The following is a 14,897-nucleotide window of genomic DNA, read 5'->3' on the forward strand; positions in this document are numbered from 1 at the left end:
ATTTGAGCTATAAGGAGAGGCTGAACAGGCTGGGGCTGTTTTCCCTGGAGCATCGGAGGCTGAGGGGAGACCTTATAGAGGTTTACAAAATTATGAGGGGCATGGATAGGATAAATAGACAAAGTCTTTTCCCTGGTGTCGGGGAGTCAGAACTAGAGGGCATAGGATTAGGGTGAGAGGGGAAAGATAGAAAAGAGACCTAAGGGGCAATGTTTTCATGCAGAGGATGGTATGTGTGTGGAATGAGCTGCCAGAGGATGTGGTGGAGGCGGATACAATTGCAATGTTTAAGAGGCATTTGGATGGGTATATGAATGGGAAGCATTTGGAGGGATATGGGCCGGGTGCTGGCAGATGGGACTAGATTGGGTTGGGATTTCTGGTCGGCATGGACAGAAGGGTCTGTTTCCATGCTGTACATCTCTATGACTCTATAGTTCTTAGAACTGAAGAGATCAAAGGATATGGGGACGAAGTGAGAACAGGTTACTAAATTAGATAGGAGAAAGTGAGGTCTGCAGATGCTGGAGATCAGAGCTGAAAATGTGTTGCTGGAACAGCGCAGCAGGTCAGGCAGCATCCAGGGAACAGGAGAATCGACGTTTCGGGCATAAGCCCTTCTTCAGGAAGCCATTCCTGAAGAAGGGCTTGTGCCCGAAACGTCGATTCTCCTGTTCCCTGGATGCTGTCTGACTTGCTGTGCTGTTCCAGCAACACATTTTCAGTACTAAATTAGATGATCAACTCTGATTATATTAAATGGCAGAGAAGTCTCAAAGGGCCGAATGGCCTGTCTTCCTCTTTTACATGCTTGGAGTTGACTATTGACTTTTGAGGAAAAAAGTATAATACCAGTATTTTCAAGCGAAATGTTATCCAGAGTTGCTGGGAATTCATGCAGAGGGCGATAGGGAGAGAGCATTCCACATTCAGTTTGTCGTGTGAAGCCTTTTGAGAGTGATGGATATACCAAGTTCTGAACCAATGAGAAATCTTTAGATAGATTCAGGTGTGTTCCGAATAAAAGGAGTTTAAAATTTAAAAAAATAATCTTGGAATATGAAGTGATTATTAAACCTCAGCCAAAATGTTGTAATGGAAAATAAGCGGAGGTTAGATTAGATTCCCAACAGTGTGGAAAAAGGCCCTTCAGCCCAACAAATCCACACCGACCCTCCAAAGAGTAACCCACCCAGACCCATTTCCCTCTGACTAATGCACCTAACACTGCAGGCAATTTAGCATGGCCAATTCACCTGACCTGCACATCTTTGGATTGTGGGAGGAAACCGGGAGCACCCGTAGGAAACCCACGCAGTCAGTCGCCCGAGGCTGAAATCGAACCTCGGTCCCTGGCGATGTGAGGCTGCAGTGCTAACCACTGAGTCACCGTGCCACCCCTTTCTGGGGTTTAAAAATAGAGAAAAGAAGAATGGATTTGAAGTTGCGACAGGGATAATACAGCACTTGGGAAAGAACATAAGAACAGTTAAGAAAGAGTTACTTAGGTTTCACTTCAAAATTTTAATTACTTAAAACCCATTAAATTATTAATAAGAAAGTATCTTTCGTTCACCTGTACAAATTGTCTGGGCTGGGTCATGCTGACAGGACAACTCTAGATATTCTTAAAATGGAAACATTTGGGGTGGCATGGTGGCTCAGTGGATAGCTTTGCTACCTCATAGCGCCAGGGTCCTATGTTTAATTTGACTCTCAGGTGACTGGCTGTGTGAAGTTTGCACATTCTCCCCATGTCATTGTGGGTTTCCTCTGGGTGCTCTGGTTTCCTCCCACAATCTGAAGATGTGCGGGTTAGGTGGATTGGCAATGCTAAATTGCCTGTAGTGTCCAGGGATGTGTAGGCTAGGTGGGTTAGCCATGGGAAATGCAGAGTTACGGGGAAAGGGATGGATCTGGGTGGGGTGCTGTTTCGACGGTTGGTGTGGACTCAATGGGCCTGCTTCCACACTGTTGGGATTCTATGAATATAGTCAGCTACCAAAGCATACTGATTCAGAGACACAGCTGTTACTTCAGCTAAATTTATAAAGTGTGGCTAGATTGTTTCTAATGTGTTTTTAAAAATCTTTGAATTTGTGTTATAAAAAAAAGTGATATTTTCCCTTGGCTATCTTCATACCTGTTCACAAACATTTTTGTTCCTTTATTTAAAAACAAAACTTCAACATGTCTGCTTATATTTTCATAAAAGATTACTTTGCTACAAAACCAAAAAGTAATTATGATCTATCCAGCCAGGTTCCTGTTGCAAGTCTGGCTTGTCTAGTATCATCGGCTGACATTTCCCCTGTAACTGTTATGAGACCAAAATAGTATACACTGTGGACAAAATTCAATTATAGATGTAAGTGCTATCATTCTGCCACTTTGCATGCAGAGAAGCGTGTGTGGAAGATGATAGCTCAACCAGCCACTGCTAAGTTCATACCTAATAACTTGGGGATTCCATTCCTGATATCCATTACATTTGAATGTTGCTACGTTAACATAACACAGTCATCCTGACTATTCTACACTGAGGTGACCACAGGTTCAATAATTGTAAGCCTCCTGAGATATAGAAATCCCGCCCCACCCGTCGTTAACAATTTTCTGTGTTGACAAGATAATGGTAAGGACAACAGACCACAATGAACACTATCATCTCTGTAGCTGATGTAACAAGTGAAGCATCTATCTAGATTAAACTGAAAGTACTACTTGATTTGATGGAAAGAGATGTCATAATCTATAAGGGGCAGATTTAGTGGCGGCACAGTGGCTCAGTGGTTAGCATTGCTGCCTCACAGCACCAGGGTCCCAGTTCGATTCCAGCCTCAGATGAGTGTCTGTGTGGAGTTTGCACATTCTCCCCGTATCTGTGTGGGTTTCCTCCGGGTGCTCCAGTTTCCTCTCACAGTCCAAAGATGTGCAAGTCAGGTGAATTGGCCATGCTAAATTGCCTATGGTATTAGGTGCATTAGTCAGAGGGAAATGGTCTGGGTGGATTACTCTTCGGAGGGTCAGTGTGGACTGGTTGGGCTAAAGGGCCTGTTTCCATACTATAGGGAATCTAATCTATACTTGTGTAGCTCCATCACATCTTTAAAAAATGGTTTGCTATATACAAATTGGTTTAGTTTCCAGAAATGTAGCCCTGAAATTATGCCCATATAAAGTTTCCATATTTAAGGAACTAAACATAAAAGGTAAAGTCTCCGTAGTCTTACCTGACCTCATTCGGGAGAGATGACTGGTGGTGGCTTAACCTGACAGTCCACCATGCTTCAGGTGAGAGGAGAGGTTGAGAAGGATGATCATTCATAGTAACGTTAAGGAACTAAACCCAATGCGAATATCAAATTTTTCACAAATTGTTGTGATGAACGGATATTGTTTAGTACAATTTAGAAGAGATCACTCGGGAGTTATCATTGTTTCATACTTAATTTGAGACATACAGTTTCCAGCAACAACAATTTCTACTTTCAATCTGAGAAGCTATTTTCCAACGTGTGGGCCGTATCGCTTGTGAAATACCCAAACAACACGAGAGCATGATTCAAACTTGCACCTCCTGTTGGAAACTGTGGGACTGGTGTCCCATTGCAGCAAGTGCAACTTTGATGTCGAATGGAAAACCTTTTTGTGTCGATATTTCAGACACTAACCTTCATTCTGAACCTGACAAATTAGATGGCATTAGTATAATGCTTAACCCATGAGATAAAGGTGATTGGCAGTGTTGCCTGGACTTGTTCAGTCGTCTTTAGCCATACATACTAAACCTTGCATAGAAAGCTTCATCTCTGTGAGAAATTCTGAAGAAATATCATCATTTACATGGCCGGATGATCGTCAGAGGAATCTGCAGTAGAGGCTCATGCCTCCCCAGAAGTTCTTGGACAGGCAACATATAAAAAGAGAAGCCTATGCTTTTTTTTGCAATCTACCTATAGCCCAGTTATTTGAATTTTGTTGGCGAAATATTAACTTTGGATTTTGGGTCCAAAAGCTTTCACTTGTTTAGATAAAATTTTACCATAAAAAATGACTACAAACTGTTCACAATAACCTTGGATAAACTGATAACTAGTGCATCACTGAGATTACAGCATTTGTGCATAAAATTACAAGGCTATGACTGTGACACATGCTACAAGCTATTCCAAGTAGTTCCAAGGTCACATCTGATTTTTCACATTCTTTACTCAACTCATCCAAAGCTACACACATTTCTTTGGAAATGCAAATAGATCTCATCAGTATTGAAATAGAAGATGGTTCACATACTGGCCTCATGGGTTTTGACAGTATACAGTAATTGTTAGCAAATGCAACAAGTAACATTTGAAAGATCATGTATTGCAACAATTATGAAAACATGGTGATTAATAGGTGGCCAGACCCCTTCCAGAGGTTTGAAAAACATTTTGTCGTTCCAGAGATGAGTGATCTCAGAGATGTTACCTTCAGGGGCAAGCACGTCATAGAATCATAGATTCATACAGCGCAGAAACAGATTCTTCGGTCAAACCAGTCCATGTCGAACATAATCCCAAACTAAACTAGTCCCACCGCCCTGCTCCTAGCCCATACCTCTCCAAACCTCTCCTATTCATGTACTTATCTAAGTATATTTTAGATGTTGCAACTCTGCCCATATCCACTACTTTCCTCAGAAAGTTCATTCCACATGCAAACCATACTCTTTCAAAAATATTGCCCCATATGTCTCTTTTAAATCTCTCTCCTCTCACCTTAAAAAGACAACCGGAAGCGGCAGGGACAGACCACTATAAACACCGGAGGAAACATCAAAGAAGCGCTTCGCAGGAGGCTCCCAAGCACTGATGATGTCGCCTAGCCAGGGGACGAAACGTTTGCAACAAAAACTTCCAGCTCGGCGAACAGAACCACAACAACGAGCACCCGAGCTACAAATCTTCGCACAAACTTTAAAAATATACCCCCTAGTCTTGAAATCCTGCATCCTAGGGGAAAGACACCTACCATTAACCCTCTCTGTACACCTCATGATATTATAAATCTCTATAAAGTTACACCTCAACCCCCCATGCTCCAGTGAAAATAAAAGTCCCAGCCTATCCAGCCTTTCTTTATAACGCAAACCTTCCATACCCGGCAACATCCTGGTAGACTTGATGTCTAACTGTATCTGCCTGAAACACGTACGGAGATAGCTCAAGCCAAAGACTGGCTACAGAAACCATACATTGACCAGATGTAAATAGCTGGAAGAAATATGAGGCATGCCGAGCTTCTTGGTCCAATTAGCACCAAGTATCTGCATATCCATGGAGCAGGACTGCAACTGATCTGTTCACTTTCTGTCAATTTTGCCAATATTGGCCAGTTATATGGAACCTTCAGCCCAGTCTTTGAAGATTTATAGAGATCCAATCAATGCTGACTAGGGCAAGATTTTGAACGTGAAGTCCAGTGAGATCTACCTCTATGTCGCTGCATCCTTTAACTATTTGTCAGCCATGAAGCAAGTTCCTCATTAGACAGCCATGAATTGCCAACTAAGTGGTATTACAGCTTGTTAAATACCTTTTTAAAGGCACAATGACAGGCACAAACAGCATTTGTCAGCAGAGTGTTGCCTGCATGGCAACATGCTCCATGTTTATTCACTTAAATGGCCATGTCAGAAAGTGGGTGGGAGCTAGTCTTTGATCCAGTCAAGTGGGGAGTCTGTCAGCGATGGGCACAGTCTGCCCGCAGTCTAAGGACTTGGCCTTGGTCATTCCTCTGCCTCTCTAAATCATCCCCAATGCCCACTGAAGACCCATAGTTTGTTATTGCCCAGTAGGGGTTCACCACACACTGGTCAGCAACTGAACAATTTTAAACATGTGCTTTCATTTATATCCACTGAAAATGAACACAAACAAAATGGAGAGAGGCTGCAGTTTGCCCCAACAAAGCAAACCAAATGTTGTCATGACCAACAACTGTTCCATAGTCCATGATGATCTGCTGTACTCAGCTCTCATCTTCTGGAACCAGATAACATTCAGGTCCTCCCCGACTTGAAACACCTGATACGACTGAGCTCTGTTCTTGCACAAGTTGAGTTCCCTCCAGCTCAATGTATCCTCCTCTTTCAAGGACTGCTCCTGTTCTCTCAGTTTCTCAAGATCCAGTACCTCTCCTTGCTGCCTTCTCCAATTGTGCAGAGCACATCACACCCAGGCTGTGGTGGCACACACATGGTCCAGACTGAACCGGACTAAACTTTCAGTAGAGTCCATTGTCTTACTTACATCACACTTGATGAACTTAGTATTTCCTTCCCCCTCAACTGGAACATCCTTGGTTTCTCCAACTTACCTAAACATATCAAATTCTTGTACATCTCTTTCGAACTGCTCTGAATTTTCTTTGCATCAAAAACAACAACGCATCTTCACAGGCAATCTCACTTGTGGCTTGGTTGAAATCACAGTAACCTGTGAATCACAGGGTGCTGGCTTTAATTCCCACCTGGGCTTGAGCACAAAAAAAAATCAAAGCTAACACTTAAGTGCAGTGCTGAGGTAGCATTGTCCCATTGGAGGGTACTGTCTTTTGGATCAATAGTTACCCAAAGCCCCATTCACCTGCTCAGGCGGATATAAAGGATGCTTTGGCACTATTTTGGAGAAGAACAAGATAGTTATCCCTGATCTGTTCATCAGTATTTATCCCTCCATCATCACTGTCATCAAAACAAAACTCTGTTCAATATCACATTGCTGTCTGGCAGCTTGCTGAATGGAGATTAGTGACCCATGTTTCCTGCTCGACAAGTGTCTACAATTTTCTGTATTTGGGGTCTAACTCTGTGACTCTGACGTAATTTTAGAATTATGTATGGTCATTGTACATTGTGATGCTAATTTTATTACTCCGACTTCATTTCAAGATGTACACATTGGCCACATCATTGATCTGCTGGCCAACCCTCCGTAGCCAACACACCACAACAACCAGTCTGGAAAATCTGTGACATAATCGAAAGATAACCTGATAGTCTGATGCTCAATTAGGTCATGATACAAGTTACTTTGATGTATCCAAACCGCAAAAGCAGAGAATGTTGCTGCAATGTATGTTAATAAAGACAATTAATTAAAGACTTCTGTTTTACAAGTGCTACTTCACAAAGTCCATTAAAATTATTCACTCTGGATTACTCAAGACGAGGTCTGATGAATCGTTAGCTGAATGACTCCCTCAGCATTCTAATTTAAAGCTTTTACAGTTTTTTGAAGCTTATTTCAACTTTCATTGCTGACTTCAGTATAATATTTCTTCATTATATATCCTCAGAGGGTATCTAAATCTATTCTGAAGAATAGATCTTGGAGGATACTTGTCTGTGCTTTGCATACTCAAAGCAGAAGGACTTCTGATTCAAAGCATATGGTTTGCTTATGGTACTTGTCTGTATTGAACCAATTAACATGTCTACCCACAATATTTCTTTACAAATTTATGACGTTGGGGACTGCTCGCTGCAGTTTTGATTGCTCATTGGTTGTTGTAATTTATCTATTTACCACAAGAAAATGTAATGAGGCCTCAGGCAAATGTGGCTGAACAGACTTATCACATGTTTCATTGATAAAATGTTTGTGAGGAGATTTTGCAAAACTCTCTTAAAAACAGGGTAAGCTGCAATGGGAATTTTAAAAAGTAATTTCACAGTAGCAGTGTTCCAAAGTTATAACTTGAGCAACAGATGCTATAATTGTAAAACATTTCATTGTTTTCACTTATTATAAATTAGGTGTAATGCCATTTCAAGTTCACTAGAAAATGGTTTGCTTTCTTGAGTTGCCCATTCTGTTTGAGCACTATCCAGATTATTATAATAATTTTGGGGAAATTGCTTGCGTAAAATGCATTTTATTTTTGTGAAGCAAATGATGGCCTTTACTCCAGACTAGAGAAACTGAGGTCACCTTCACTTTGAATTTGGAAAAACGATCAGAGTATCTTTTTGTAAACAGTGTAATTTGGTCACCATTCTTATTTCATCCATATTTGATCAATTTTTCATGGATAAAGTTAGTACATCTCAGAGTCAGTTCCAGTTTTCAAAGCTTTTATCATTGTGCAAGTATCCTGTTACATGTCCCATGCCCAGTAATGCATGAAGGTGTCATCATTATTAAAACTCCATTTTAGAAAATGGACATTAATGAACCATTAAGGTGGCTGCCAATGTGGGGAGTGGTCAAGTGATCTTTGAAATTACGACCAAGACTATCAAACCTGCAGAGAGTTTTGATTAGAATCATAATGAATCAGGTCTTGCCCTTGAACGAATGTCCCTACACTACTCTCATACATGGAAGTCATGCCAGCCATTGTTGAAGCTTAGCTCAAAACACAGAGCGAATGGATTCCCTGACTCTATCTCCAGTTTAATGAAGGAAATGAGATCAGTTAACTGTTCTATTTGAACAGAGTATCAGTGGCAGTGGGCCATCTGACAGAAACTAGTTCTCTAATAGTGAAATGTTTTTAGTCTAACACTCAGAAGGAAGTTCCCACAACGTGTCATCTCACATCTCTGAAGGCCTGATTGGTATCTCCAGGCTCCAGAATTGATTCACTTTTGTAGCAGTTGAAGAGAAAGAGGAATCAATTACATGTTTTACTCCCTCCCTAGAGCAGGTGCTGCTAATAATTCACATTGCTTTTTAAGCATTTAGTTATTACAATAAACACTATGGATTTCTTTATGCTGCTATAAATCCAGAATCAGCAAAATACAAAAGAATGTCACCAACTTCAAAACAAAAATTGCTGGATAAACTCAGCAGGTCTGGCAGCATCTGTGGAATGAAAACAGGATTAATGTTTTGGATGGAGTGGCCTTTCTTCAGAACTTACTGTAACTCTTACTTGCTTTCTGGGCAGTTCGGGATGGGCTATAACTGCTGGCCTAGAAGTGACGCCCTTATCATGTCAATGCATTTAAAAAAAAACTTGTTAGCCTGTTGAACAATATTACTGTGAGGCTGACCCAGCAGGCTTGTAATTTCATACATAGAAATGAATAAGATCGCAGAAAACCAAAGTTTAAGGTACATTGGTCCATAGTTTCCTTTGTAGGTTTGTCTACTTTATGCATTATTTACTTGACTGGGGCTGAAATGCTTATACATTGTTTTGGTGTTTTTCAGTTGATTGTAGAAACGGATCGATGCACTTTTCCTTTGAAACTAACTTCATCAGAAGAGGTGAATGAAGTAGTGGGGAACCTGGGATCGTGCCTCAAGAAGATGCTTCCTGGTGTCTCTCCAATGTAGGTACCCTCTTTAATGTCATGGCCTTTGTATCATTGATGGCAAAACCACCTCTACCCAGTTGTTGAAAATCTTTGTTTTGAAATCTCAAGTTGCGAAGGGCTTCTTGAGCTTGCTACTTTTTCATACTTTCTTCCATCTAATGGTACAGAGAATCAGAAATTGGCTGCTTACCCCTCCAACCTTTGTTGTTATTCAGTGCGATTATAGTTGATCTGCGATTTAACACAGTAAATATGTTTTAGTTCCGCATACCTTAGATGTTTGTTAACCAACTGTATTAACCAAACCAGTGTTAACCACGGTGGCACAGTGGTTAGCACTGCTGCCTCACAGCACCAGAGACCAGAGTTCAATTCCCGCCTCAGGCGACTCTCTGTGTGGAGTTTGCACATTCTCCCCGTGTCTGCGTGGGTTTCCTCCGAGTGCTCCGGTTTCCTCCCACAGTCCAAAAATGTGCAGGTTAGGTGGATTGGCCATGCTAAATTGCCCATAGTGTTGGGTGAAGGGTAAATGTAGGGGAATGGGTCTGGGTGGGTTGCTCTTCGGCGGGTCGGTGTGGACTTGTTGGGCCGAAGGGCCTGCTTCCACACTGTAAGTAATCTAATCTAATCTAATTCGACAGACATTTACCTGTACTTTCACGCACATCTGCTGTATCCATTGCTCTCGATGTGGTCTCCTCTACGTTAGGGAGACAAGACACCAATTTACAGAACATTTCAGAGAACATCTCTGGGATACCCACACAAAACAACCCCACCGCCCTGTGGCCAAACACTTAACTCCCCCTCCCCCTCCACCAAGGACATGCAAGTCCTGGGCCGCCTCCATCGTCAAACTCTACCACCCAATGCCTGGAGGAAGAACGCCTCATCTTCCGCCTTGGGACCCTCCAACTACACGGGATCAATGTGGATTTTGCCAGTTTCTCATGTCCCCTCCCCCCACCTTATCTCAGATCCAACCCTCCAACTTGGCACCGACCTCTTGAACTGTCCGACCTGTCCATCTTCCTTCCCACCTATCCACTCCACCGTCCTCTACAACTTATCACCTTCGCCCTCACCTTCATCTACCAATCATGTTCACAGATACCTTCCCCCCACATCATTTATCTTTCAGCCTCCTTGGGCCAACCCCTCATTCCTGATGAAGGGCTTATGCTGGAAATGTCAATCCCCTGCTCCTCGGATGCTGCCTGACTGCTGTACTTTTCCAGCATCACGTTCTTTGACACTGATCCCCAGCATCTGCAGTCCTCATTTTCTCCCAACCAAAGGTGTTGTCAATCTCTGGTTTAAAATTAATAATGGATCTACCATCAGTTGCTGCTTATGAAAGAATTACAAACATCTACCAACCTTTGAAATGAAAGTGTTTCCTAATTTCACTGCTGAAAGGTCTGGCATAGAGAGCCCATTGTGCCGGTGCCAGATCTTTGAAAGATAAATCTCAATAAATCTCAGTCCCAACTTTCATCTGACACCTTCCAGTTTTCTCCCTTCAAGCATGCATCTGATTGCCTTTTTGCTGACTACAATTTAATTTGCTTTTATCACCCTTTCAGGAAATACATTCCACGATCTTCAAAACTCATGCTTCTCAGCTTGTCTCTACTTCTTTAGCCAAATACCTTAAAATCCATGAAGTTTGGTTACTGATCCGTCTGTCATTAATAAGTGTCTGCTTATTCACCTACATCAAAATCATTCATCATTAGGAACAACACTATTTAAACCTCTCTTTAATATCCTTTCCTCTAAGGACAATATTGCTAACATCTGAAAAGTAACAATTTGCTGGTCCATGGGGACGGTGGTGGCTGTAGGCGAATTGCTGGTGCAGGACATTGATGCAGTGGGCCAAATGGCTTTCTGTGTTGTAGAATTTAGGATTCTATGCTTCACTCAACTGCAAGTAACAAAGACCCACATTCCTATAATCATTTTGAGAAGTTTTCTTTGCAGTTTGTCTAACCTTGTCACAACCTTTTGTGATATGTAGAATTGAAGACAATGCTCCAACTGAGGCCTAAACAACAATTTACAAAAGATAGCTATTATATCTTCTTTGTACTGCTACCTTCAAACATTGTCATTTGTTATACTTTCCATAACTTGTACCTGAATACATCACTTGATGCTACTTTGTGTTAAATATACATTCCATGCGTCCATCTATTTTATCAATCTATTTCCTTCTGAATTGTCTTACTATTCTTTTTGTTGTTTATTGCATCTCGGAGTTTCGTATCATCTGCACACTTTTAAATTATGCCGTGGAAAACCAAATCTATATCATGAATGACAAATCAAAAGAGGAGTGGTGCAAATGCTAACTCCTGGGAAACATAGTGATTACTTTCCACCAGCCTAAAAAGCAACCATGCAAAACCACACTCTGCATTCTCTCTCTTAGCTAATTTCTTATTCACACTTTTACAATCCTATATATCAATGAACTTCAAGTTTGCTAACCAGTCTATTTAACACTAAATAAACTTGTACTGTGAATGGTAGGGTCCTGGAGAGAGACCTCTGGGTCCAGGTACGTAATTCTTTGAAATTTGCATCACAGGTAGACAGGGTGGTTAAGAAGATGTCTAACATACTCAGATCTTTTGAGTATGGGAGTTAGGACATGTTGAGATTTTACAGAACAATAGTGAGGTACTGTATGCAGTTCTGATCATTCTGTTATAGGAATGACATTATTTAAGCTGGAGAGGGTTCAGAAAAGATTTGCCAGAGGACATGTTGAGATTTTACAGAACAATAGTGAGGTACTGTATGCAGTTCTGATCATTCTGTTATAGGAATGACATTATTAAGCTGGAGAGGGTTCAGAAAAGATTTGCCAGGATGTTGCTGGGAATGGAGGATTTCAGTCATAAAAATAGGCTCCGACTTGATTCCCTGGAGTGTGGGAGTTTGAGGGATGACGTTATAGAGGTTTATAAAATCAGGAGAGGCATAGATACGGTGAATAGCAAAGGTCTTTTCCCAAAGATAGGGCAGTTCAAAGCTAGGGGGCTTATTTTTAAGTTGAGAGGAGAAAGATTTAAAAAGGACATGAGGGGTAACCTTTTTTACATGGTGGTTAGTGTGTGGAATGAACTGCCAGAGGAAATGGTGGATGTAGGTACATTTCCAACATTCAAAAGACATTTGGATAGGTACATGAATAGGAAAGGTTTGGAGGGGCATGGGCCAGGGACAGACTAGGTGGGACTAGTTTCATTTGGGAACTTAGTCAGCATGGACTAGTTGGACCGAACGGTCTGTTTCCATACTGTGTGACTGTACCTGTGATAATTTTCAATTAAGCTAATCAAGTTTGAATTACCTTTAATAATCTGTGCTAGCTGATTGACCTGTATTTCTCCAAGTTACAATTAAATTAATCTTGAATTAATGTCTCTCAAAGCTTTCCCTGTACAGTCATTGGATTAAACGATCTATAGTTGTCAGGTTCATCTCTCTCCATTTTGGGATCAGAGTGGTAACATTTCTCATTCTGCAGTCATCACTGATATTTCAAGGAGGATTAGAAGATTATGGGAGAACCTCTGCTATCTCCATTTTATGTGCAATAACTTAAGAAGCATCCCATGTGAATTGGATGACTTTTCTACTTTGCCAATTTTTTTTAAGTTCCTCTGCTTCAACTATTTATGTGCTATCCAATTTCATTTTTACCTCTTGCTTTACTGTTTGTCACTGTTAGGTTCTTTGACTATTTTACTCAAATCAGTGTCCTCTGGTTTCGAACCCTTCTCTTGTTGAGACGAGTTTTCTGTACTGTGTCTTGATCCCTCATGACCTTGAACACCTTTACCATATCTCCTATCAATCTTCTCTCAGGAGAGAAAATACTGTATTGATTTAATTAAATTCTCTCCTCCCTGGAGCCACTTTCTTAATCTTAGAAAGTATAGAAAAGATCTTTTCCTACTGCTAAAATGCCGTGTCCAGGTTAGGCACAGTATGTCACTTGAGGCTGAGCCCATGTTTTGTCAACATTCTTCGAAACTTCGTTGCTTTTGTACTCCATACCTGATATAAAGTTTACTTTATAATCTTTTAAACAGTTCCTCAACCTGTCTTCCCATCTTCAAAGTTTTCTGTGATAAATTTAATTTGTGGTGTGTCTGTGGGTTTCCACCTGACTGTCAGAATCCTTTTGAAGACTATTACTGTCGTCCTCGTGGTTCACAGTAATTTGAAATATTTCATCACGTGAAACTTTTGAAATTTTGTCTTGCTCATCAAAATGTGTATTTGAGATCTTTTGGAACCCTTGATATATCTATCATTATTGCCTTCAGACAGTTTCAACACTTCATTGAAAACTCGGTCAAGTTGGTTAAAACAATTTGCCCTTAACAAATCTGCGCTACAGGCCTTATTTAATTCGCCTGTACATGTATTGTGTCCAGGTTATTACTTCAAAACGTTTTACCACCAGTAAATTGATCGGTATGTATTTAATTTGCAACCTCTTCTGAACAATGGTTTGGAATTCTCTTGTCCTTTGGCACCATCTCTGTATACAAGAAAGACTAGAAGATTATCGTCAGTATCTCCTCAATTTCTAGCCTGCTTTACCCTAGCGTCTTCATCTCACCTTGTTTGTTGACTTAGCAACCTTAAAGATCAGCCAGCTTGTTCAGTATCTTTTTTTTTTGTTTTACCAATTTATGTACAATCCAGTCTCCCAACAATCTATTTTCTCGCTATAAATTTGGGGTGGCACTTGGTTAAGAGGATTGCAGTGCACTCATTGAGAATTTAAGCCATGGTCTCTGTCTTCAGGTAGAAATCCCCTTTTTGATCCAAATTAATCCCAATCTTTCTCTTGCCACTCTTTGGCTATTTAGATCTTCGAAGAAGACTTCTGAATTCTCTTTCATACTATCTGTCAGTCTCAAACCTAATTTGCTGTTTTTATTTTTCCATTGCTAATCTACAGTTTACAATACTATATTCAAAGGTCACCAATTGATACTTGATCCACTTGCCATGCCTCATTTCCTAGAAAGAAAGTTGAGGGCTGCAGATGCTGGAGATCAGAGCTGAAAATATGTTGCTGGAAAAGCGCCGCAGGTCAGGCAGCATCCAAGAAACGGGAGAATCGACGTTTCGGGCATCCAAGAAACGGGAGAATCGACGTTTCGGGTTTTTACAAATGTCGTGTTGCTGATCGAGTAACTCAGCGGCTTGTTGGCCACTGTTGTATGTGATGTACATAAATGATCTGGAAGAGGGCTCTGTTGGTATGATCAGCAAGTTTGCAGATGACACGAAGATTGGTGGAGTAGCAGAAAGCATAGGGAACTGTCAAAGAATACAGGAGGATATAGATAGACTGGAGAGTTGGGTGGGAAAGTGGCAGATGGAGTTCAACCCAGACAAATGTGAGGTAATGCATTTTGGGAAGTCTAGTTCTAGAGCGAATCATACAGTAAACAGAAGAGCCTTAGGAAAGTTTCATAAGCAGAGATCTGGGTGTTCAGGTCCATTGTACCCTAAAGGTTGCTGCACAGGTGGATAGAGTGGTCAA

The 14,897-nt window shown here is 41.1% G+C and overlaps 1 protein-coding gene across 8 annotated transcripts in view; it reads left to right on the forward strand.

Annotated features, from left to right (window-relative positions):
• LOC122564345 (F-actin-uncapping protein LRRC16A-like) overlaps window positions 1–14,897 on the forward strand; it is a 460,598-nt gene that overhangs the window by 177,089 nt on the left and 268,612 nt on the right. For all 8 annotated transcript variants that reach the window (XM_043719093.1, XM_043719091.1, XM_043719092.1 and 5 more), the window contains exon 5: window positions 9,210–9,331. In XM_043719093.1, the coding sequence (XP_043575028.1) occupies window positions 9,210–9,331 (122 nt within the window). The remainder of the gene's footprint in view (window positions 1–9,209; window positions 9,332–14,897) is intronic.

This window comes from Chiloscyllium plagiosum, chromosome 29 (assembly GCF_004010195.1).
Source record: "Chiloscyllium plagiosum isolate BGI_BamShark_2017 chromosome 29, ASM401019v2, whole genome shotgun sequence".
Taxonomy (NCBI): Eukaryota; Metazoa; Chordata; class Chondrichthyes; order Orectolobiformes; family Hemiscylliidae; genus Chiloscyllium; species Chiloscyllium plagiosum.